General features: G+C 38.5%; 4 protein-coding genes and 1 long non-coding RNA gene across 5 annotated transcripts; all 5 read left to right on the top strand.

The window, feature by feature from the left end:
* The first annotated feature begins 3,014 nt into the window (after positions 1 to 3,014).
* LOC145917783 (uncharacterized) lies at positions 3,015 to 6,359 on the top strand. Its single transcript, XM_083003064.1, has 10 exons — positions 3,015 to 3,066; positions 3,599 to 3,761; positions 4,033 to 4,165; positions 4,225 to 4,297; positions 4,376 to 4,447; positions 4,633 to 4,787; positions 4,924 to 5,009; positions 5,075 to 5,199; positions 5,520 to 5,641; positions 6,200 to 6,359. Exons 1-10 carry the CDS (start codon positions 3,025 to 3,027, stop codon positions 6,357 to 6,359), a joined length of 1,131 nt encoding a protein of 376 aa, XP_082859190.1. The 5' UTR covers positions 3,015 to 3,024.
* A 2,681-nt stretch (positions 6,360 to 9,040) lies between these two features.
* On the top strand, positions 9,041 to 14,599 carry LOC145898038 (uncharacterized). Its single transcript, XM_082986487.1, has 16 exons — positions 9,041 to 9,165; positions 9,365 to 9,489; positions 9,926 to 10,020; positions 10,297 to 10,450; positions 10,731 to 10,868; positions 11,103 to 11,219; positions 11,519 to 11,681; positions 11,970 to 12,102; positions 12,198 to 12,242; positions 12,333 to 12,408; positions 12,653 to 12,724; positions 12,797 to 12,951; positions 13,084 to 13,169; positions 13,235 to 13,359; positions 13,540 to 13,673; positions 13,879 to 14,599. The coding sequence occupies exons 1-16, from the start codon at positions 9,093 to 9,095 to the stop codon at positions 14,036 to 14,038; spliced, it is 1,851 nt and encodes a 616-aa protein (XP_082842613.1). The 5' UTR covers positions 9,041 to 9,092; the 3' UTR covers positions 14,039 to 14,599.
* Positions 14,600 to 14,926: 327 nt separating this feature from the next.
* On the top strand, positions 14,927 to 16,453 carry LOC145912195 (uncharacterized; the record flags this gene model as incomplete). Its single annotated transcript, XM_082999606.1, has 4 exons — positions 14,927 to 14,968; positions 16,009 to 16,031; positions 16,206 to 16,291; positions 16,356 to 16,453. Coding segments are annotated over exons 1-4 (249 nt in total), but the record flags the coding sequence as incomplete, so codon positions are not given.
* Positions 16,449 to 17,567, top strand: LOC145913986 (uncharacterized). The gene is made up of 3 exons (XR_014403352.1): positions 16,449 to 16,480; positions 16,634 to 16,736; positions 17,295 to 17,567. It is a non-coding gene; the product is annotated as an uncharacterized LOC145913986 (long non-coding RNA).
* A 1,659-nt stretch (positions 17,568 to 19,226) lies between these two features.
* LOC145898027 (uncharacterized) lies at positions 19,227 to 24,707 on the top strand. The gene is made up of 16 exons (XM_082986478.1): positions 19,227 to 19,342; positions 19,538 to 19,674; positions 20,104 to 20,198; positions 20,451 to 20,604; positions 20,890 to 21,024; positions 21,209 to 21,325; positions 21,565 to 21,727; positions 22,025 to 22,157; positions 22,253 to 22,297; positions 22,389 to 22,464; positions 22,708 to 22,779; positions 22,852 to 23,006; positions 23,139 to 23,224; positions 23,290 to 23,414; positions 23,596 to 23,729; positions 23,916 to 24,707. The coding sequence occupies exons 1-16, from the start codon at positions 19,270 to 19,272 to the stop codon at positions 24,073 to 24,075; spliced, it is 1,860 nt and encodes a 619-aa protein (XP_082842604.1). The 5' UTR covers positions 19,227 to 19,269; the 3' UTR covers positions 24,076 to 24,707.
* Positions 24,708 to 24,932: the final 225 nt, after the last annotated feature.

Consider the following 24,932-nt stretch of genomic DNA (forward strand, 5'->3'; position numbering starts at 1 on the left):
AATTTTCAGTAAAATTATGGTGAGATCCAAGTCTAATGCATGATACAACGCACCGCAATTTAATCCAACCATGTATAGTCTTTACTGAAATTTTTGCGTAGCTTTTACTAGACAAAACAAAATTAAACTAGTTTAATTTCATACCCTCTTTGTACATGAAAGCAATTGCTATTATGCTGTTAATTATCTTAAGCTACTAAGATGACTAACATCATAGTTGTTTTTCATATTCAAAGTAACTAACTTCAAGTATTTTGCACCCATTCATACCCGATCTCTTCCTGGAAATTGATTAAAACCGTTCGCTTCATGTGAACAGATTATGGTCCTCGAAAACGTGTTGTTCACATGATAAACGTGGAGGCTGGTGGTTCAGGGAATGTTTCACGCAACCGAACGCCGTTTGGGCCGACACAGAGACGGAGAAGGGAATCCGTTGGGCAACTTGGTACGATGGAGCAAGAAACCTAAAGCGAATCAACTTTAAATTTCGATGCGATTGATGAAACTTGCCCATGGAATTTTAAAATTAAACCTCATTAGTGGGGTCTTGTGGTAAACCTTAACCAAAATGTACAGAATGTTTACAATGGTGATGCTTGGTTTTACTTTGTACATACTTGCTTTCCTTTAATATAATATGGTTTACTCCACGCTGTCATGTTTAGCACTTCTTGCTCTTCAATAAAGATTGCATTTCAATTTCTTCCTCTTGTATCCACACCAGGTTGCCAGTAATCACCGCTGTTTCTTCAGAATTGCATCATATTTGATATGGTGTATCGTACGAGTGGTGTGTATCTATTAACAATAAGGCCTGGTTTATGTAAAGCGGTATTTGTTGAAGTCGGCACGAACAGTTAAGTACCATAAGCAAACACGCCGCACAATTGGGTCCGTAAACCATTACCAGTGACGAGTGTTTGCTTACATGCTTCAAAGCCGAGTTCGTCCCATTTAAAAAGAAACAGTCATCAGTCGGTTTCATTGATGACTTATTAATGTTTTATACAAGTATTATTGGTTGAAATAGCAACGTTGGAAAGGTGTTTGATAAAATGAATAGAGAGAGGTATTTCCTCAAGCTCGTTTCAGTAGTAATCGCTTGTGTTATTTATCATGCAGGAACGCGCAAAGGGCGGGAAGTCAACGTGACGTCACTTACCAACAAACGCTCATTTAGCAATAAGCCCTTTAGTATTATGGCAAAGCTACCACAGTTAGTTTAGTTAAGTAGTGAAGGTAGTAGTTCCATTATACACCAGTTGCTTACGCTAGAATAAAGGGTGTTGGTTTAAAATATATCCAAGCCGACTGGAAGGTTTAAATCAAGGGAAATCATACAAAAAGTTCAAATCATGGAGAAAGCGGTCACTGTTGACAGTCAGATTTTTGTCGATCAAGGTAGGAACCGGAGGGAAAGAATTTACAACCAAAGCTGCTATCGCTCACTATCACCATAGTTTAAATATATGATTAATGAAAACAGAATTTACAAGCGTCTGTCCCATTTATACAAGAGCAGTAACGTAATTCTCGGCTATTCAACCAACTTTTAAATGATACGTGCGCTCAGAACAAAGCACCAATAAAGCTTATTGCTGAAAGTAGCTTTGCTTTATACGCCCCGAACGAGTTGCAAGCAACCGGCGGATAAACAATTAGGAAAAAAAGCGTTGTTTTTGACATGTGAAACCTTTTTTAGAGCAAGTCAAGCGTCACATCGATGAAGCCAAGCGTTACACTGAGGAAGCCAAGCGTGACTTGAACAGCAGTAATGAAAATCCTAAGTTGGGTCTGGCAGAAAAAAAATTAATCGAGGGAATGAACGAATATTTTAATCAGCCGGAATTACAAACCGAAGTAGGTGCTTCCTCAAAATGGTCTGTGTCAATTTTGTACCACAGCATAACCTTTTCTGTCATGCTAATACCAAATTGTCTTTGCTTTTTATAATTAACTAATAAAAATACGATTGGCAGAAGAATACAAAACGTTCAGCATGTTGAAAACACATTAAATTTGTGGGAAAAAAATGCTAATAGCAATGCGATTGCTAAGAGAGAAAAGTTAATCACAAAATAAAACCACAGAAGACCAGAACTACAAGGTTGACATCAAGCGAATCGTGTCAAATTTAAATCTCGCACTAATTTTCAGATTAAGAAAAAAGCCGCTGACACCTTTGCACGCAGTGGCGCACCAGAGCTGTTTAAAATATATTTCGACATATTCGTAATTCAATTAGAGAAAGGGGATTGGTTGGAAAGGTAAGCACTATGTTCATAAATCACAAACAAAATATCATCATATTAAGGATCTGTAAATTAAAACCACAGCATAACCCGGGTATGTTGTCATTCTTCTGTAAACAATGTTGTTCGTAGTTCCGACGTAGGAGATTTCGAGAAACTGCTCGAAGTCTGTCTGAGTTACTGTGACCTGAGCATCCCCTTCTCTGAAGCCATCGCAAGCTCCGGAATTTTAGATAACTTGACTCTCATCTTGCAAATGTTTAAAAACACGTTTAAAGAAAATTTTAAGGTTGGTATTTGTTGTGAAGATTTTGAGATAGAAACATCCGCTGTGTAAACTGTTTCATTTTATCTTAATTTTTCAAACTTGTGTTCACGCAGACCCAAGGGTACATTATTCTCAATTCAATCGCAATCCTCTACAACTGTTCAATATCAAGCAACAACAAGAGATATTACAAAGACACTGGGGCAGTAGAGTTGATTGGATGGTACGCCAAGAACACTAAGGGAATAACGGTAGGTTAAAAAAACGAACAGTGACAAAAAGGCAAACCAGCACTCGTGGCGGGGTTTGAACTAATGACCCTCAGCATTCCAAGCCTGTGCAACAAGCAGCTTTTTAGGGAAATTAAAATACCCAAAAGAATCACAATTGGTGTTCTGGAATCTAACATATTGTTCTGTTTCTCAGATCAGCCACGACGACAGTTTATCCACATGTTGCATACTTATTCTTGCCCACATTACGGACGAAGATGATAATGACATGATAATGACCGATCATGACATCATTGAAAACGTCATAGGGGTAACAGAAACAATAATTTTGTTTAATTCTAGCCATTACTTAATTATTAAACATGTGATACCCAATTGCGGTCCCAAAACAAACGCCGTAAGAAAAACAATAACCGCTATAAGACATATATGTGCAAAATTCACACATCGTCTCTATTGTTTGGTACCCAACGTATCGACGTTGACCGAAAGGTACAACAAGGTGGAAATCTGCGTGCCTGCTAGTCTAAAAGCTAGTCCAGTTCCATACAGTCACCAGCTGCACTGATCAGACCTTACAGCAGTGTTTCCCAACCAGTGGTACGCGTTTCACTAGTGGTACACGATGGCATTACAGGTGGTACACGAGCACCTTTCTGTAATCATTGTTGTAACGCCAAGTGGTACGCAACCACAAAAAGGTTGGGAATCACTGCCTTACAGGTTGAAACAATGTTTGCAAATACTCTCGGGATACGACACATTTTAACGAGTTGCATCTCTGAGATATTTGGGTCACTTTTTAATATACGTTCCCAACGATCACCTTTTTCTGTATCAAGATGTTCGACGAAGCTCTGGCCAACTATGATCTTAGATCTTACGTCGTTTTTTCGGCTAAAGAGCTCGCTCTCGGTTTGACAAAACTCGCCAACAACGATCAAAACAGTTTGAAAATCGTTCAAAGGGGAGCTGTACCAAAATTGATGGAACTTATTGAAAAAGGTCTCCTCTTTACTGTAGCTCTTAATTATTAACAACTTTATAATAAATCCTGAGTCGTTTGGTTTAAAAGAATTGATACATATATATATATATATGTATATATTTGCCTATGGTAAAAGGCATGATCAGTATCAGTACATCTCTTACTCTTTCTGTGGGGTGATTTTGAAGATAATAATTTACTTCTGGCAATAATAACATTATGTCGATTATTGACAACATTATGTCTATCTTTGCACACCAAGTATTAAAGTCAAACTCTCCCCTACAGGATGCGATGAAGAACAGATTACAGCCGTTGATTGTATTTGGACACTTTCATTTGTAAAAGAAAACAGGATTTTAATCAACAACGACCAAAACGTTGTAAAAAAACTTAAAGATCTTTCGTCCAGCAAAGAAAGGTATTCAACGGTTTAGTCCGCGATGAAACAGAATTATTAACATCACGCTGTGTTTCCAGAGCTTTGCGCTGTTCTGCAATTGGTGCATTGTGGCAACTCGGAATCGCTGACGTCACAAATGATGATACTCCGGTAAAATATCAACATTTATATCCTGCAGTATTGGTTTTGTTTTCCAATTTTTAATGTTTATATTTTAATTCGCAACAGAAGGTGTCGACCGTGGAGTCGTATCACGTGATGTTGAGTTATAATTGGGATAATCAAACCGTGGTGCTCCAGGTAAATGTTGTGGTGTGAATTGTTCAGATGTTGGCAAGAAAAATAAATTTGTTTAGCAAGCCATTACCCGGACACTAACACATTAAATCGCAGTGGTTGGAAAAACGCTTTCAAATCCAATATTTCACATCAACTGAAGCCAAATCTTATCAAAAAATTTTATTGAAAAAAATTTATAATTACAGGTGAAAGAAGCTCTGGAAGGTAATGATTACAAAGTGTGGATGGACCTCCAACAAATGAAAGGAGATACCTTGGATGCGATGGCTGATGCGGTTGAACAATCAGCTGTGGTGTTAATATGCATGTCTCAAAAGTACAAGGATAGTCAGAACTGCAGGTGATATTTACATGCAATATTTCCACGTGAATACCGGGTTGTGTACATCCGTTATCTCCTCGCACTGCGGTAGAAAAGATAAAGTAGCGGTGTTGGCAAAGTCAAAACAAAACATTATCTTCGTGCTTTTTAACAGAGCGGAAGCCGAATACGCTTATAGGAAAAAGAAACCAATTATTCCTCTTAAACTCCAGAAGGGGTATTCCCCTAACGGATGGCTAGGTGAGCAGTTTGTAAACACTGGGAAACAGGGATAGAAAAAATTTGAACAACTTTTCTGTTTCAAGGCCTGATCGTCGGGACGAAGCTGTATTACGACTTTGCCGAAACCACGAAATTCGACGATTCAGTTTCCAAACTTGTTCAAGAGATCGGAGACAGAGGAAGAATACTTGAGAGCAATGAGGAAAAGGTGCGACATATAATGCATTCACACTTGCTATTTTACACACATATCACGCATCACTAAAACGTACAGTATCAACAAATATACGTAATACATGGAGTAAATGTAACAAGCAATGTGGAGCCAATAGCAATGTTGGCCGTTTGGTCAGCAAAGTCGTCTTATAGTCACACCAGCTGCACTGATGAGACCTTTTTAGGTCGAAACAGTGGCCATCTGTCTGCAGCTTATACACAGTAAATGTAACCCCTAAATTCTAAGATCAATTTCTAGAATTTATGGAAGCAATAAGAACGACACTAATTCCGTATTTACTATTCAATCAGCCATTTGGCGATATTGAAGAATTTCAACTACCACGGGAGTCGAACCCACAACCCCTGGATTCTAGACCATCAAATAACCCTTTTGACATTCAGCAATGGGCTCAGGTGTACGGACTTCAAATGTAGGTTAACGACCAGACGATAAAAAACGCAATAAATCCAACCGTTTTTCCACCGACTAGTCGTGGCGGCATCTGAAAAATCAAGCTCAAGGTAATGTTTGAACTCCCGACCCTGGGCTGACCAGTCGATATTGTGTTAGACCTAGGTAGTCCAGGGACGTAAGTTCAAACCTCACTGGAAGCTTCATTTTTAGATCTTGCTCCGACTTGTCGGGAAACAGTGGCTGATCCAGGTGGCTGTAATGCCAGTAAACCACATGATCTCGATACGATAGCTGTGATCGCCAAATGAGGACCTGCGCAGTGGGGCTATCTTGCCTTATGATGTGGTTGCATGAAACATTGCTGCATCAGCCAAATATATCTAATATCGCATAGATTTAATAACAGCGACAATAAAAGCATCTATTTCGTAGCAAAGTTGCTTCCTATATGCCTAAAATACTGAAGGCAGCGTATTTTTGGTGCTTATAAACATACAAAAGACCTATATGTTGTCTGTTAAGTTCTGCATGAACATTGTCAACTTTAAAAGTTAAATTGCATCTTTCAACACAGATCACGTTTCGTCAACATCGATTTGGAAACTCTTGAATTTCTCAAAACGCTTAAATCTGAAGCGCCAGAGTATTTCTATCGTCACATTAATCAACAACTCGGTATCGTCACGCCAAAAGATTTAATGCTTTTCACAAAAGCTTTGAAGGATTTACACTGATGTCAATTTAGTGTGTTTTGTGCTTCTTTACTAGAACAGTGGTTCTTAACCGGTGGGTACTTATTGTCGGCACCGATATATACAAACGTAGTTGAAAAAGAAATATGATGTACTGCATTCACTGCGTGTCGTACACTTATTAGCAATAGGTCTTGCCAAGCCTTGGAAAAAAATTAATAAAAAAGCCAAAATGCAATAAATAAATTCTTAGTTACAAACTTTAAATACAAATGGAAAATAAGGATTTCGTTTAAACTGAAAGTTGTAAATGAGATAAAAAAAGTTAAGAAGTAAAGTTCTGCAGTGTAAAAGGAAATATTTATAGGTGCGACATCCAAACATTGTCGGAGTGAAAGTGGTCGTTCTTTAAATATCCTGAAAGGATCCCTTGTAGAACGACAGAAACGCCGAAAAGACTAAATACCTTTATCACCATCACAACTCTGTTTAAATCACCTATATGTCTGGAAGCTTCAGCATTTACTCTTTCAGGGTTGTTTTACTGAGGTATTTATAACGTTTAGGTAAATATAAATAGTTGTAAATACCCAAGAACGTGCGAGCAGTAAAAGCTCACTACGCATTCAGTTTGCAGTCACCTTGCGGTTTTTACTCAAGGGTTATTCGTCCTTACCATACGGTTTATGCCAGAGTTTCCAACAGAGGTTTCTTTGTACGTTTTGCCTAAGGGCGGATACAAAGTTCATTGAAAATAAAAATCATTAATGTGAAGGTCGGAGGACATTGTCAACATTACCCAGTGTGATAACCATAAAACAAACATGCCCCTGAAACTCAGTCTGGGCGATCACAGAATTAATTCTGATGTAAGAATGGCAGTTGTTATGCAACAATCTACATATCTTGATGTAGTTCATTTCACTAAAGCTTCATTCATATTAGAACCTTTTTCACTGATGTCACTGTTGCTTACGCACAGCAGTGACACGTGAAACGTGGCCTTGATGAGCTCCGGGGTGAAAAAAAAGGAGAGCAATTAACCTTTCAGGGTTGTTTTACTGAGGTATTTGTAACGTTTAAGTAAATATAAATAGTTGTTAAATACCCATGAACGTGCGAGCAGTAAAAGGACACTCATTCAGTTTGCAGTCACCTTACGGATTTTGCTCAAGGGTTATTGTGCGCACTTCCAACAGAGGGTTCTTTGTACGTTTTGCCGAAAGGGCAGATACAAAGTTCATTGAAAATGAAAATCATAAACGTGAAGGTCGGAGGACATTGTCAACATTACCCAGTGTGATTACCATAAAACAAACATGCCCCTGAAACTCAGTCTGAGGCCAAGACTCTGGGCGATCCCACAATTAAGTCTGATGTAAGAATGGCAGTTGTTATGCAACAATCTACATATCTTGATGTAGTTCATTTCACTAAAACTTCATTCATATTAGAACCTTTTTCACTGATGTCACTGTTGCTTACGCACAGCAGTGACACGTGAAACGTGGCGTTGATGAGCTCCGGGGTGAAAAAAAAGGAGAGCATTTAACCTTTCAGGGTTGTTTTACTGAGGTATTTATAACGTTTAAGCAAATATAAATAGTTGTTAAATACCCAAAAACGAGCGAGCAGTAAAAGGACACTACGCAATCAGTTTGCAGTCACCTTACGGATTTTGCTCAAGGGTTATTGTGCGCACTTCCAACAGAGGTTTCTTTGTACGTTTTGCCGAAAGGGCAAATACAAAGTTCATTGAAAATGAAAATCATTAACGTGAAGGATGAAGAACATTGTCAACATTCCCCAGTGGTAATTGTTTTACAATTGGTTTGAGTGAACCAACACGTAATCTCAGAATGTAACTTGCTTACAGGTGTGCTTGCGAGTTTAAATAACAGCAACAGTTACAGATGTTCGTCGAATATTGCGGACTGTGTCAGCAGTTGTAATGATAGGCCGATGAAACGTCAACAAGATATTTCAGTGTTGAATGCAATGATTTAAGACGACCAACGTGGTTTAGGGGGAATTTTGCTTGCTCATCGAAAGAATTGGACGATATTATTCTTGAAATAATCGTGGTACTCGTTTATAACTATTTAAACAGGTTTACAAGCTGCATGTCATGTTTGCTATTCGTCATCTTTTGCAAAAACGCCGTCTATAAATTAACACCTACTCATACACAGTTAGAAAAATGCAGCATTAGTCACAAATATTTGCATTGCGACAATTGCAACGTCCCGCCTCACCTTCCTATCTAACGGTGTGGCGTTTTCGCTGCCGCCAACTCGCTTCAGGGAAATATCAACAAACAAAAGAGTATTAATATGAATTACGTCAGACGTTCTGCAAACGCGGAAGGAAAAGAACCTCAACCATGATGTCACGCAACTTAAATAAAACAACGAATCCTTGAGGCAAGTAGGGAATTACAGAATACGTCCAAGGTTGTGCGCTAGACAAGTGCTACATTAGATCGAAAGAAACAGCAGCAGTATTCAGGTGTTGGTCGGGTCAGTTTAGGGTTTGTCAAATGTTGTTGCCAGATATTTGTGGAAAAGAAGCAAAACCTCGCATGCCAATAGTGACTTAATATAAAAAATATAAACGCTTGTCAAACAAAGTGTCGCTATGCAAACACTATGGACACGCCAAGCGTAAATATTTGAACAAGTGGAAACGTCTATGGTGTAAAGAGTGTTGATGTTTGTAGCGGGTAGATTGGATAAAATTCTGTGCAACGGTTTTGGTTTTGAATTTGTAACAACGATGGATGAGGACTGTAAGGATTCAAGTCAAGTTGTGATCAAGGTTGAAGCCGATTCAATTCCATTCGAAGATGGTATTTAAGTTTTATGAGCTTTGGGTTAGAATTGATGATAATGGAGATCTTAGGAATCAGTGACAAATCTCTGCATTAATGTTGCTTACCATTGTTTTTTTTTTATTAAATCATATTAAAATAAACACATACATTACTCCTTCGTGTCGACCTTTGGTTACTCGACCTATAATATACAACAGGACACGTGGTTTTGCAGATTTTTTGGGATATATTTGTTGCTGCGTTGAGAATGCCAAGCGTGAGAGAGAATCTCGGTGCATCGGAGAGGCTGCGAATAAATTGATCGAGGAGTTGATCACCTGGTTGGAAAAAGCACAAACAGTAAGCTTTTGTAATTTTGCGGGCATAAACGTTACAACAATAACATTACGCACATGTTGAACAAACACAGATACTTTCGTCTACTGCAATAGCTTGTAAGACCGGATCGCCTCATTCCGAACATGTCGATCACTGGTTCATTAAAACCAAGTTAAATCAAAGCCATTTTACCCCATACAGGATATTTTACCAGAGATTTTCAAACACACTTTTTCACAGTAGGAAACTAAAGTATCCGTTATTAGGTGGAGTTCCCCCTCATAAGCGTCAATCAAATTGTGCGCTTGCGGAACAGTGCGACTCACTTCATCAAACAATTTAGCCGCCTTTTAGTCAATATGCAATATCAAACTAGGCAATTTCCCATATGACAACGTACAGGCAAAGTGGTCATAACACTACGGTACCAAGAAAGTACGAGTTATTCTGTATTCAGGACAAAAGGTTGCTGGTGGATCACATGACAAAGGTTGGAGCCGCCGAACTCTTTGAAGTATATTTTGATATTTTTGCCGGAAATTTGGAGAAGAGGTTGGTAAAAAGATTCCATGTACATCGACTCACGTACAGCTCTACTAAGCCAGGAGAAAACAATACAGAGATAAACTTGGCAGGATATTTGTTTAAATATTAGAAACTATTTCCCAAGTGTGGATTCTTCCCAGGCCCAAAAACGTCTAATCAAGATTTTTGTCAAACAGGAATTAAAGACATCACTCCTAATCAAACTCAAACCTAAGTCCCCTGTTGGCGTTAGGCACACTTATATGGCAATTGTGAATGTTTTAAATAATATTCTGTTTCCAGTCATGATTCGAGCAATCTCAATCGTCTACTTTACATCTGCACACATTTTACTGATCAAAGTGCGGCTTTCTCGGAGGATCTCGTCGGTCCAGCAACAATTTTAAAGCTGACTGACATCTTAAAGATGTACAGAGACACTTTCAAGTATACAGAGGTGAGCGTTTACCTACAGCTCTTTCTGATCTTACTGTGTATTACATTTGGTGACTTTGTAGTTATGCCGACAATTTTCTGATACTAGTCACTGGTGAACTGCTCTCTTACCGCAATAGGGGCTTAACAAACTGATTTTGCCTCCACTTTTAGGAATAGGCCTATTTTTTACAACAATTTTAACATTTAATTTATGTCACAATCCGCAGAAGTGAAGGTAATATTTGTGTAACATGCCCAAGAAAATTCATTCAGAAACGTATTAATTCGTGCTTATGTAGACACAAGGTCACATGGTCATGCACGCTATGTTAATCCTCTACAACAGTTCGACATCAAGCAAAAACAAAAGGGATTACAAAGACACTGGGGCAGTAGAGTTGATTAGATGGTATACGAGAAACTCGAAAGGAGTTAAGGTAAGTTAACACACAGACCACTTCCTATCTTAGGTCTATGTATTGGGTTAATTATAAAAAGTTTACACAATCTTCAGTATTTTTTTGTTAGCGAACAATCAAACTCACAATCAGTAACAATGTAAGCAAATGTTGATTGTTTGTCGTTTAAAATCAATGTCTTTGTTACGCGTGTTTTGCAAGAAACAAACACACCTGCTGTTCATATATGAAATTTATATATAAATTGTTTAGATTTACAGTCAAGGTGACCTATACACGTGCTGCCTGCTTACTCTTGCCCATGTTAGGGATGAAGACGATAAAGACGTCAAAGTGACTGATGACGAAATTATTGACAACATTATGGAGGTGATTTCGTTGAACAAAAGTTTAGATTCTGGTTTTATTTCTTTAACAAGTTAAGGATTTGAATGCGTATGTGCCCAAGAAGCTGATCCATGACGTAAAACAGCAATAGTGACGTCATAGATGTCTTAAAATGTTGTTTTCCTTTGTTAGACAATGTTTCCGTACATAGACGAAATACAGATTATATCTCTTTGCTTGGATAAATTTTTCAACATCAGTTTAGAAAAAAACACAATAAGGACTGGTACATTTGTAAACTTGCGTGCTGACTGACAAAAAACAATTGCAAAAAATATTAGAACTTGGACATGGCGACGCGTGGAAATGACAAAAGTTCGGGGGTTACATTTTCAGCGAAGGAACTTGTGGTTGCTCTGACAAACTTGGCCAACAACGACGAAGCGAGTGTGACCATTGTACAAAAAGGTGCTCTCCCTAAGCTGATGCTGCTGATAGAAAAAGGTAAAATTTTAGTGACAAATAACAGTTTATTTTTAAAGTACTTGCGTTTCAGTATTCTTTTTTTTTTGAAAGTCTACCCTCAAAAAATAAGTTCTAACAGAATTTTAGACAATGACTTTTTCCAAGATTTACTTTGTATTACACGTTGTGATGGACAGCTATAACAAATTTGACAAGTGAACCCAAGAAGTATCTTGCACCCTAAAACTTTCTTTCGACATTATGTAAACCGAAGTTAACTCATCTCTCGAAAAGTTTGTGAGCAAACGTAGAAACTTTGTTTTGCAGGAACCGTTAATGAAAAGATTGCGGCAACAACCTGTGTCTGGGCCCTTTCTTTTGTGGACGATAACAAAATTCTGCTGAACCAAGAACCTGAAGTCAAAGAAAAACTCACAGCTCTGCTCAAACACGACAAAAAGTATGCCATGATTTTCCCATGTAAACGCATTTCGCAAAACTAAACAATAACGACTTTCTGTGAAACACATTGAAAGCGACATTACGTTTGTTTAGAGAGTTGCGCCAGAAAGCAGCGGGCGCACTGTGGGAATCCAAAAGGTATCGTACACTTTTGATAAGCGTGTTGTCAAAATTGTCCCAATATTTTGAAATACTTTTGTCAGAAACGAACAATGCGATATTTTTTAGGGAGTTAAGTCGGGTGGAAAGTGACGCAGTGTGGGACCGTACAGATGACGATCAAACAAAAGCAGACAAACCAACGGTAAAGAACCACGACAAAAAATATTTAACATTGTTTCGCGTATTTTAAAATCAGGCGAAATCCGATGTTTTGTAAAACTTCCAGGCAAACAGTGCCCACTGTTTCGACCGGTAAGGCCTCGTCAGTGTAGCTTGTAACTTTAGCACTTACAGAGGCCTTACAGGTAGGAATTGTATGAACAACGGTGTGCAACTAAGTAAATAATACGGTTCTTTCCTATTATTTGTGCACTTGCGTTCTCAAGGTCAGCAGCAAACTTGAAGGCCGTCATGTGATGCTGAGTTACAACTGGGAAAACCAACGAATCATCGAAAAGGTGAAATAAAATAGTAGTCAGCGAATAATTTTAACTGGGTGACTTGTGGATCAACTCATAATTAAACTCTAGGTGAAGGAAAGCCTTGAGTCAAACGGCTACAATGTGTGGATGGACATTCAACAAATCAGAGGAGATACATTGGATGCGATGGCACATGCGGTTGAACAATCAGCTGTGGTGTTAATATGCATGTCTCAAAAGTACAACGATAGTCAGAACTGCAGGTGATGCAGCCGATACCTTACTGTATCATAAGCTGAACTATATCTGCAATATACAGGACAGGCAAAACCTGCACATATGTATTTATTAGTTGATTCCTCTTAATTTAGTTGATCAAATATGCATTCCTGCAGATCAGAAGCTGAGTACGCCTTCAAGAAAAAGAAACCGATTATCCCACTTATATTACAGAAGGGGTATCGCCCTAACGGCTGGCTTGGTAAGCAATCTAGGACTCGATTAACATCAGTGGTTCGATAACATGATACACGCTCGTTTTTCAAGGTATTATTGCTGGAACAAATTTATATTTCAATTTCGCCGAGGAAAAAAAGTTCAATGCTTCACTTTCTAAACTTATAGACGAGATTGGAAACATGGGAAAGAAACCAGACAGTTTTGATGTAGTGGTACGTCTTATTATCATCACAATTTGAGTAAAAATACACCTTTTGTATCGTGTGTTTGTTCAGGAAACCTGATATAAAAACTCGTTCAATTTGCCACAAACTTTTATATTTATGATCACTAAGTTCCTTTTCTGCATTTGAGAATTAAAACCATGAAATGTAACAACAATTTTTACAAAGGATGGACCAATTAATCAGCCTGTACAAAGCAAGCTGTTGCAACCTCCGCGGGAGTCGAACCCGCAACCTGTTAATTCCGGAAGAAATCAACCGTTTGAAGTTCAACAATGGGCCGAGAAACACGGACTTCAATTGTGAGTTTTATGACTGAAAAGCTGCAATGTATAATCCTGTATGCGGGGACTGCGTGCAGTCACAAAACTTTTATGTGATCGCTTGCTACAGTGAACACAGAATCTAATGCACATTCTTTAGAACTATGATCGCTAAACATTATCCAATGCAAACTACGTAAACAATTTAACCAAGTCTGTGCCAAATCGCTTCTCTCTTCCACAGATCACGTTTCGTCAACATCGACTTGGAAACTCTCGAATTTCTAAGATCGCTTAAATCCGAAGCGCCAGAGTATTTCTATCGTCACATCAATCAACAACTCGGCATCGTCACTTCAAAGGATCTGATGCTTTTCACGCAGGCGTTACATAATTTGCACTGAGTTATTTATCGAATATGCTGACGAAATTACGCACCAGATTCATATTTAGCAATTATTACGCCTTCATCGCATCGCAATAACAGTCGAATGGGTGATTTATTTTACTTCCAACAATTTGAACCGCCCATGTGGAGATATACTACTACTGTTTCATGACCAGTATGTTTTGTAAAATGTGTTGTATTTGATATAATAAAGTAGTTCCGCTTTGATTACCACGTGGTCTTGTCCAACTTGTTTTTGTTTTGATCAAGAAATTCATGCTTTAGGGACTATTTACTTCATTACTGCCTCGTTGTACTCGCCGCCTCCAACCCAACTTAAATTCAACATCTGATTATTTGATTACATTGGATATGAAAACTACTTCCTACTTTCGCTTCAGGCTGGTTTTTAAACTTCTGATTATTTTTTCGCAAAGTGAGTATTTACAACGATTCGCTAATGCAATTATTTGTGCTTCGTTTCATTTTTAGAAATTATTTTCTTTTATTCAGCAATTATTATGCTTTGTTGTATTTTTTTTCTGTGTCTCATTTTTGCAATCATTGTGTTTTTTGAAATATTAATGTAACACCTCGCTGCTTCCAGAAATCAGTGCACTACTGTCTGCAGCTCACGTATCTCAAGCAAAAATCCAACAACAATGGATTAACGACCAGTTAACGGACGTAACTACCCACGTGCGCAAAAATGTGAGCCGCGTCACGCTTCCCCAACTAAAAATACGCCGAGCGTGAAAAGGATTACCCGACACCGCAAACACTACGTTGTGCAGAGCTGTCTGGTAGTTTGAGCTTGCCTGGTCTTTCGGAATTTGACAATGTTCAAAGTAAGTCGTGGTTTATGAAATACGTTGAAAATTTGCGAGCATTTAGAATTGAGACAATGGAAGATTTTGCCAATGATTTAAGTGAAGGCCGCATACGAGTAATAAATCCCAAAAATCTAGTTTTGAAGGCTATCACCATTCATACCCATACTGAGTGATTTGCTTTTTTGCCAACAACAATTCCTGTGGTCAGTGACCCATGAAGATCTACTGGTACTATTCATAGAGAAAAAAAATTGATTGCAGCTGCATCCGCCAAAACACAGCAAGGATCTGAGGAGCCTCCAGGAGGATCTTTTGTCCTATAGGATAGCAAAAACAGTCCCAGGGGGCAACCAAAGCAACTTTCCTGTGACAATTTTTTTTGCCATTGCGTAGAAAAGGGTTAGGGCCAAATTGCAAATTGGATGAGGTTTTTGTGATTCATTTTTTCGCAAAACCATGTTACATTTTTTTGCAGCCCATTTAGCTAAAAAAATGACTGATCGGGGGCCGAAATGACCCCTAGGTGGTGCTTTAAGCAAATATCTTGCAGCTAATTTTCACCTTACTGCGTAGCCAAGAGGCGGGCCTAACATAAAATCACAAATTAAGGTATACTTCTGTGATTCAATTTTGAGCTACATCCCCTTGAACATTTTGATGGTTTTTCAACTAAACTTTTCACAGCACCCTGTACCAAACGTCTGACTGACTGAAAAGAGCAAAAAATGCACTAAAACTGCACCAAGCACGCTGAAAATCGCCCTGGCTACACCACGTGACTTCTTGTTCATTCAACCAGAAAATTGACCACAATGCATCACCGGTTGCCTTTTGACGAAACTGAGACTCTCTATGACAGGGGAGTACAAGACGGGCATTCCCCGCGGGCAAAAATATTTTAACAGAATTACTGATATGTGGTCTTTAGCAAGCCATTACCCGGACACTAACACAATAAATCGTGGTGGTTGGAATAAGTAAAACGCTTTTAAATCCAAGATTTCAAATTTTGGACTTTGACATCCATTATTGCCAAATCTTATTAACAGGTGAAAGAATATCTGGAAGATAATAATTACAGAGTGTGGATGGACATCCAACAAATGAAAGGAGATACCTTTGATGCGATGGCAGATGCGGTTGAACAAAAAAGTACAAGGATAGTCAGAATTGCAGGTAATATTTTCCTGCAATCCAACAACTTTACGATTTTAACTCGGCATGAAACTGATATTTTCACGTGAATACCAGGTTGTGTCAACATGTTAGCTCCTCGCACTGCGGTAGAAACGATAAAGTAGTTGTGTTGGCAAAGTCAAAACAAAACATTTTCTTCGCGCATTTTAACAGAGCGGAAGCCGAATACGCTTACAGGAAAAAGAAACCAATTATTCCTCTTAAACTCCAGAAGGGATATTCCCCCAACGGATGGCTAGGTGAGCAGTTTGTAAACACTGGGAACCAGGGATAGAAAAATTTGAACAACTTTTCTATTTCAAGGCCTGATCGTCGGGACGAAGCTGTATTTCGACTTTGCCGAAACCACGAAGTTCGAGGATTCAGTTTCCCAATTTGTTCAGGAGATTGGAGACAGGGGAAGAATGCTTGAGAGCAATGAGGAAAAGGTGCGACATATAATGCAACATCTTGTCCATACTTTACACACATATCACGCATCACTTTTGAAACGTACAGTATCAACAAGTATAAACTAACACCAGGAATGAACGCAATAAGAAGACACTAATTCCATATTTACCATTTTGGTGATAATGAAGAATTTCAACTACCACGGGAGTCGAACCCACAACCCCTGGATTCCAGACCATCAAATAAGCCGTTTGACGTACAGCAATGGGCTCAGGTGTACGGACTTCAAATGTAGGTTAACGACCAGACGATAAAAAACGCAATGAATCCAACCGTTTTTCCACCGACTAGTCGTAGCGACATCTGAAAAATCAAGCTCAAGGTGAGGTTTCAATTCACGACCCTGGGCTGACCAGTCGATATTGTGTTAGACCAAGCTAGTCCAGGGACGTGAGTTCAAACCTCACTGGGAGCTTGATTTTCAGATCTTGCTCCGACTTGTCGGGAAAGAGTAGCTGCTCCAGGTGGCTGTAATGCTGGTAAACCTCATGACCTCGATACGATAGCTGTGATCGTCAAATGAGGACCTGCGCAGTGGGGCTATCTTGCCTTATCATGTGGTTGCATGAAACATTGCTGCATCAGCTAAATGTATCTAATGTCGCATAGATTTAATAACAGCGACAATAACTTCATCTATTTCGTAGCAAAGTTGCTTCCTATATGCCTAAAATATTGAAGACAGCGTATTTTTGGTGCTTATGATCAAACAAAAGACCTATATGTTGTCTGTTAAGTTCTGCATGAACGTTTTCAACCTTAAAAATTAAATTGCATCTTTCAACACAGACCACGTTTTGTCAACATTGATTTGGAAACTCTCGAATTTCTCAAAAAGCTTAAATCCGAAGCGCCAGAGTATTTCTATCGCCACATTAATCAACAAATCGGCATCGTCACGTCAAAGGATTTAATGCTTTTCACAAAAGCTTTGAAGGATTTACACTGATAGCAATTTAGTGTGTTTTGTGCTTCTTTGACTAGAACAGTGGTTCTTAACCGGTGGGTAATTGGTAGGTTTGTAGGTGGGTAATTACGTTGTCGGTTCTGTATTCACTGTGTGTCGTACAATTATCAGCAATAGGTCTTGCCAAGCGGTCGAAAAAGTTACTAAATTGTAAGAGATATAGCGAAAATGCAATATTTAAATTCTTAGTTAAAAAATGTAAATACCCGTGGGAAATAAACTTTTTAAACTAAGAGTGGGAAATGAGATGAAAAAGGTTAAGAACCACTGAACTAGAAGTTCTGCAGTGTAAAAGGAAATATTTATAGGTGCGACATCCAAACATTGTCAGAGTGAAAATGGTCGTTACTTTGAATATCCTGAAAAGGATCCCTTGTAGAACGGCAGAAACGCCGAAAAGACTAAATACCTTTATCACCATCACAACTCTGTTTAAATCACCTATATGTCTGGAAGCTTCAGCATTTAACCTTTCAGGGTTGTTTTACTGAGGTATTTATAACGTTTAAGTAAATATAAATAGTTTTAAATGCCCAAGAACGAGCGAGCAGTAAAAGGACACTACGCATTCAGTTTGCAGTCACCTTACGGTTTTCGCTCAAGGCTTATTGTGCGCACTTCGCGGTTTTGCAGTCACTTTACGGTTTTCTCTCAACGGCTATTTGTACACACTTCACGGAGTTTCCAACAAGAGGTTACTTTGTACGTTAAGCCTGGTGCGGATACAAAGTTTGCTGAGAATCAAAATCATTAACGTGAAGGATGGAAAACATTGTCAACATTACCCAGTGGTAACTGCTGTACAATTGGTTTGAGTGAACCAACACGTAATCTCAGAATGTAACTTGCTTACAGGTATTCTTGCGAGTTTAAATAACAGCAACTGTTACAAATGTTCGTAGAATATTGCGGTCTGTGTCAGCAGTTGTCAGTTGCCATTTGATTTATAACAATGATGTTAGGTTTGTTTTCCAATATAATTCAAACTAGTGATAGGCCGATGAAACGTCAACAAGATATTTCAGTGTTAAATACAATGATTTAAGACGACCAACGTGGTTTAGGGGGAATTTTGCTTGCTCATCGAAAGAATTTCACGACATTTCACTTGAAATAATCGTGGTACCCGTATATAACTATTTAAACAGGTTTACAAGCTGCATGTCATGTTTGCTATTCGTCATCTTTTGCAAAAACGCCGTCTATAAATTAACACCTACTCATACACAGTTAGAAAAATGCAGCATTGGTCACAAATATTGCCATTGCGACAATTGCAACGTCCCACCTCACCTTCCTATCTAACAGTGTGGCGTTTTCGCTGCCGCCAACACGCTTCAGGGAAATATCAACAAACGCATGAGTATAAATATGAATGACGTCAGACTTTCGGTAAACGCGGAAGGAAAAGAACCTCAACCATGATGTCACGCAACCCTAATAAAACCACGAATTCTTGGGGCAAGTAGGGAATTACAGAATACGTGCAAGGTTGTGCGCCAGACAAGTGCTACATTAGATCGAAAGAAACAGCGCCAGTATCCGAGGTCAGTTTAGGGTTTGTCAATTGTTGTTGTCTGAAATTTGTGCAAAAGAAGCAAAACCTCGCATGCCATGGTGTCTAAATACAATGGGAAGTAAAACAAAAATGTCGCTATGTAAACACCGTGGACACGCCAAGCGTAAATATTTGAATAAATGGAAATGCTGTCTACGGTGTCATGAGTGTTTATGTTTGCAGCGGGTAGATTGGATAAAATTCTGTGCAACGGTTTTGGTTTTGAATTTGTAACAACGATGGATGAAGAATGTGAAGATTCAAATCAAGTTGTGATCAAGGTTGAAGCCGATACAATTCCAATCGAAAATGGTATTTTACGAGTTTTTGGTTACAATTGATGATAATGGAGATAAATCTTAAGAATCAGTGACAAATCTCTGCATCAAGGTTGCTTACCTTTGATTTTTTTGTTAAATCATATTAAAATAAACACATACATTACTCCTTCGTGTCGACCTTTGGTTACTCGACCAATAATATACAACAGGACACGTGGTTTTACAGAATTTTTGGGATATATTTGTTGCTGCGTTGAGAATGCCAAGCGTGACATAGAAAGAGTCAGAGAATCTCGGTGCATCGGAGAGGCTGCGAATAAATTGATCGCGGAGGTGATCAGCTGTCTGGGCAGAGCACAAAAAGTAAGCTCATCTAATTTTGCGGGCATAACATTTTCAACAATAACACTTTAAGCATATGTTCAAGAAAAACAGATACCTTTCGTCTACTGCAATAGATTGTAAAACCGGATCACCCCATTTCGAACATGTCGATCACTGGTTCATTAAAAGCAAGTTATATAAAAGCTATTTTGCCCCGTAATGGACATTTAAGCTAAGATGTCCAAATACAGTTTTTCACAGAAGGAACTAAAGTATCCGTTATTAGGTGGAGTTCGCCCTCATAAGCGTCAATCAAGTTGTGCGCTAGCGGAACAGTGTTAGTCACTTGATCACACAAGCCGCCTATAAATACGCAATATCAAACTAGGAAATACCCCATATGACAACGTACAGGCGAAGTGGCCATGACACTATTGTACTAAGAAAGTACGAGTTATTTGTATTCAGGACAAAAGGTTGCTGGTGGATCACATGACAAGGGATGGAGCTGCCGAACTCTTTGAAGTGTATTTTGATATTTTTGCCGGAAAGTTGGAGAAGAGGTTGGTAAAATCATTCCATGTACGTTGACTCACGTACAGCCCTGCTAAGCCAGGAGTAAACAATACAGGGCTAAACTTGGCAGGACATCTGTTTAAATATTAGAAACTATTTAAAGTGTGGATTCTTCCCAGGCCCAAAAACTCAGGAATTAAAGACATCACTCCTAATCAAACCCTAACCTAAGTCCCCTGTTGGCGTTAGGCACACTTATATGGCAATTGTGAATGTTTTAAATAATATTCTGTTTCCAGTCTTGATTTGAGCAATCTCAATCGTCTACTTTACATCTGCACACATTTTACTGATCAAAGTGCAGCTTTCTCAGAGGATCTCGTCGGTTCAGGAACAATTCGGAAGCTGACTGACATCTTGAAGATGTACAGAGACACTTTCAAGTATACAGAGGTGAGAGTTTACCTACAGCTCTTTCTGATTTTACTATATATTACGGTTGGTGACTTTGTAGTTATCCCAACAATGTTCTGATACTAGTTACTGGTGAACTGCTCTCTTACCGCAATAGGGGCTTAACAAGCTGATTGTGCCTCGGATCCACTTTTAGGAATGGGCCTATTTTTTACAACATTTCTACCATTTAATTTATGTCACAATCCGCAGAAGTGGAGATAATATTTGTGTAACATGCCCAAGAAAATTCATTCAGAAACGTATTAATTCGTGCTTATGTAGACACAAGGTCACATGGTCATGCACGCCATGTTAATCCTCTACAACTGTTCGATATCAAGCAAAAACAAAAGGTATTACAACACTGGGTTATTGAGGTTGGTTGGATGGTATACGAGAAACTCGAAAGGAGTTAAGGTAAGTTAACACACAGAACACTTCCTACCTTAGGTCTATGTTTTGTGAACGCTGGGTTAGTTATGAGAAGTTCACACAATCTTTGGTAATTTTTTGTTAGCGAACAATCAGTAACAATGTAAGCAAATGTTGATTGTTTTTCGTATAAAAAGTTGGAATTCTGTTGATCATTGGAATTGTTTAGATTCACGGTCAAGGTGACCTATACACGTGCTGCCTGCTTACTCTTGCCCATGTAAGGGATGAAGACGATAATGACGTCAAAGTGACCGATGACGAAATAATTGACAACATTATGGAGGTGATTTCGTTTCAACAAAAGTTTAGGTTCTAATTTAATTTCTGTAACAAGTTAAGGATTTGAATGCGTATGTGCCCAAGAAGCTGATCCATGACGTAAAACAGCAATAGTGACGTCATAGAAGTCTCAAAATGTTGTTTTCTTTTGTAAGACAATGTTTCCGTACATAGACAAAATAATGATTCTATCTCTTTGTAAACTTGCTTGCTGACTGACAAAAAAATTGCAAAAAATATTAGAACTTGGACATGGCGACACGTGGAAATGACAAAAGTTCGGGGGTTACATTTTCAGCGAAGGAACTTGTGGTTGCTTTGACAAACTTGGCCAACAACGACGAAGCGAGTGTGACCATTGTACAAAAAGGTGCTTTCCCTAAGCTGATGCTGCTGATAGAAAAAGGTAAAATTTTAGTGACAAATAACAGTTTATTTTTAAAGGAAGAAGGGACTTGCGTTTCAGTATTCTTTTTTTTTAAAAGTCTACCCTCAAAAAATAAGTTCTAACATTATTTTAGACAATGACTTTTCCAAGTTGATTTACTTTGTATTACACGTTGTGGTGGACAGCTATAACAAATTTGACAAGTGAACCCAAGAAGTATCTTGCAACCTAAAACTTTCTTTCGACATTATGTAAACCGAAGTTAACTCATTTCTCGAAAAGTTTGTGAGCAAACATGGAAACTTTGTTTTGCAGGAACCGTTGATGAAAAGATTGCGGCAACAACCTGTGTCTGGGCCCTTTCTTTTGTGGACGATAACAAAATTCTGATAAACCGAAATTCTAAAGTCAAAGAAAAACTCACAGCTTTGCTCAAACACGACGAAAAGTATGCCATGATTTTCCCATGTAAACGCATTTCGCAAAACTAAACAATAACGACTTTTTGTGAAACACATTTGAAACGACTATATGTTTGTTTAGAGAGTTGCGCCAGAAAGCAGCGGGCGCACTGTGGGAATCCAGAAGGTATCGTACACATTTGATAAGCGTGTTGTCAAAAATTGTTGTAATCTTTTGGAATACTTATGTCAGAAACGAACAACGCGATATTTTTTAGGGAGTTAAGTCGGGTGGAAAGTGACGCAGTGTGGGACCGAACAGATGACGATCAAACAAAAGCAGACAAACCCACGGTAAAGCACTACGACAAAAAATATTTAACATTGTTTCGCGTATTTTAAAATCAGGCGAAATCCGATGTTTTGTAAAACTTCCAGACAACAGTGCCCACTATTTCGACCTGTAAGGCCTCGTCAGTGTGGCTTGTAACTTTAGCACTTACAGAGGCCTTACAGGTAGGAATTGTAAGTACAACGGTGTGCAACTAAGTAAATAATACGGTTCTTTCCTATTATTTGTGCACTTGCATTCTCAAGGTCAGCAACAAACTTGAAGGTCGTCATGTGATGCTGAGTTACAACTGGGAAAACCAACGAATCATCGAAAAGGTGGAATAAAATAGTAGTCAGCGAATAATTTTAGCTGGGTGACTTGTGGATCAACTCATAATTAAACTCTAGGTGAAGGAAAGACTTGAGTCAAGCGGCTACAATGTGTGGATGGACATTCATCATATGAAAGGAGATACCTTGGATGCGATGGCACATGCGGTTGAACAATCATCTGTTGTGTTAATTTGCATGTCTCAAAAGTACAAGGATAGTCAGAACTGCAGGTGATGAAGCCGATACCTTACTGTATCATAAGCTGAACTATATCTGCAATATAAAGGACAGGCAAAACCTGCACATATGTATTTATTAGTTGATTCCCATTAATTTAGTTGATCAAACATGCATTCCTGCAGATCAGAAGCTGAGTACGCTTACAAGAAAAAGAAAACGATTATTCCACTTAAATTACAGAAGGGGTATTACCCTAACGGCTGGCTTGGTGAGCAATCTAGGACTCGATTAACATCAGTGGTTCGATAACATGATACACGCTCGTTTTTCAAGGTATTATTGCTGGAACAAATTTATATTTCAATTTCGCCGAGGAAAAAAAGTTCAATGCTTCACTTTCTAAACTTATAGACGAGATTGGAAACATGGGAAAGAAACCAGACAGTTTTGATGTAGTGGTACGCCTTATTATCATAACAATTTGAGTTAAAATACACCTTTTGTACCGTGTGTTTGTTCAGGAAACCTGATATAAAAACTCGTTCAATTTGCCACAAACTTTTGCATTCATGATCACTATGTCCTTTTCTGCATTTGAGAAAATTAAAACCATGAAATGTAAGAACAATTTTTACAAAGGATGGACCAATTAATCAGCCTGTACAAAGCAAGCTGTTGCAACCTCCGCGGGAGTCGAACCCGCAACCTGTTAATTCCGGAATAAATCAACCATTTGAAGTCCAACAATGGGTCGAGAAACACGGACTTCAATTGTAAGTTTTATAACTGAAAAGCTGCCACGTATATTCCTGTATGGACTGCGTGCAGGTGATCGCTTGCTACAGTGAACACAGAATCTAATGCACATTCTTTAGAACTATGATCGCTAAACATTATCCAATGCAAACTACGTAAACAATTTAACCAAGTCTGTGCCAAATCGCTTCTCTCTTCCACAGATCACGTTTCGTCAACATCGATTTGGAAACTCTCGAATTCCTAAGATCGCTTAAATCCGAAGCGCCAGAGTATTTCTATCGTCACATCAATCAACAACTCGGCATCGTCACATCAAAGGAATTAATGCTTTTCACGAAGGCTTTACACAATTTGCACTGAGCTATTTACTGAATATGCTGTCGAAATTACGCATCAGATTCATATTTAGCAATTATTACGCCTTCATCGCATCGCAATAACAGTCGAATGGGTGATTTATTTTACTTCAAACAAGTAACTGTTCCATGACCAGTATGTTTTGTAAAATGTGTTGTATTCGATATAATAAAGTAGTTCCGCTTTGATTACCACGTGGTCTTGTCCAACTTGTTTTTGTTTTGATCAAGAAATTCATGCTTTAGGGACTATTTACTTCATTACTGCCTCGTTGTACTCGCCGCCTCCAACCCAACTTAAATTCAACATCTGATTATTTGATTACATTGGATGAGAAAACTACTTCCTCCTTTCGCTTCAGGCTGGTTTCAAACTTCTAATTATTTTTCCGCCAAGTGAGTATTCACACAACGATTCGCTGATGCAATTATTCGTGCTTCGTTTCATTTTTAGAAATTATTTTCCTTTATTCAGCATTTATTATGCTTTGTTGTATTTTTTTTTCTGTGCCTCATTTTTGCAATCATTGTGTTTTTTAAAACATTAATGTAACACCTCGCTGCTTCCAGAAATCAGTGATGCTGGCGGTTGATAAAAGATTTTGTGTCCAATAGTCAGCATAACCCGATGTACACCAAAATTTATGTCGATTAATTAATTTATTCGATTCGCGGAAATAAATTGACTGACTGACTGCCTTACTGTGTATGAAACATTACACAGTTGGGCAATAGATGTATGAAGTAATGAAATTATTTGGTTGACGAGTCAGGTTTGCATACAAAATATGACAAGTTAGCTGAGCAAGAACTTTCTCATCTACCATGCAGTCACACTAAGTAGACAGGTCAAAACAGTGC

This window comes from Ascidia mentula, chromosome 1, assembly GCF_947561715.1.
Source record: "Ascidia mentula chromosome 1, kaAscMent1.1, whole genome shotgun sequence".
In the NCBI taxonomy this organism is placed as follows: Eukaryota; Metazoa; Chordata; class Ascidiacea; order Phlebobranchia; family Ascidiidae; genus Ascidia; species Ascidia mentula.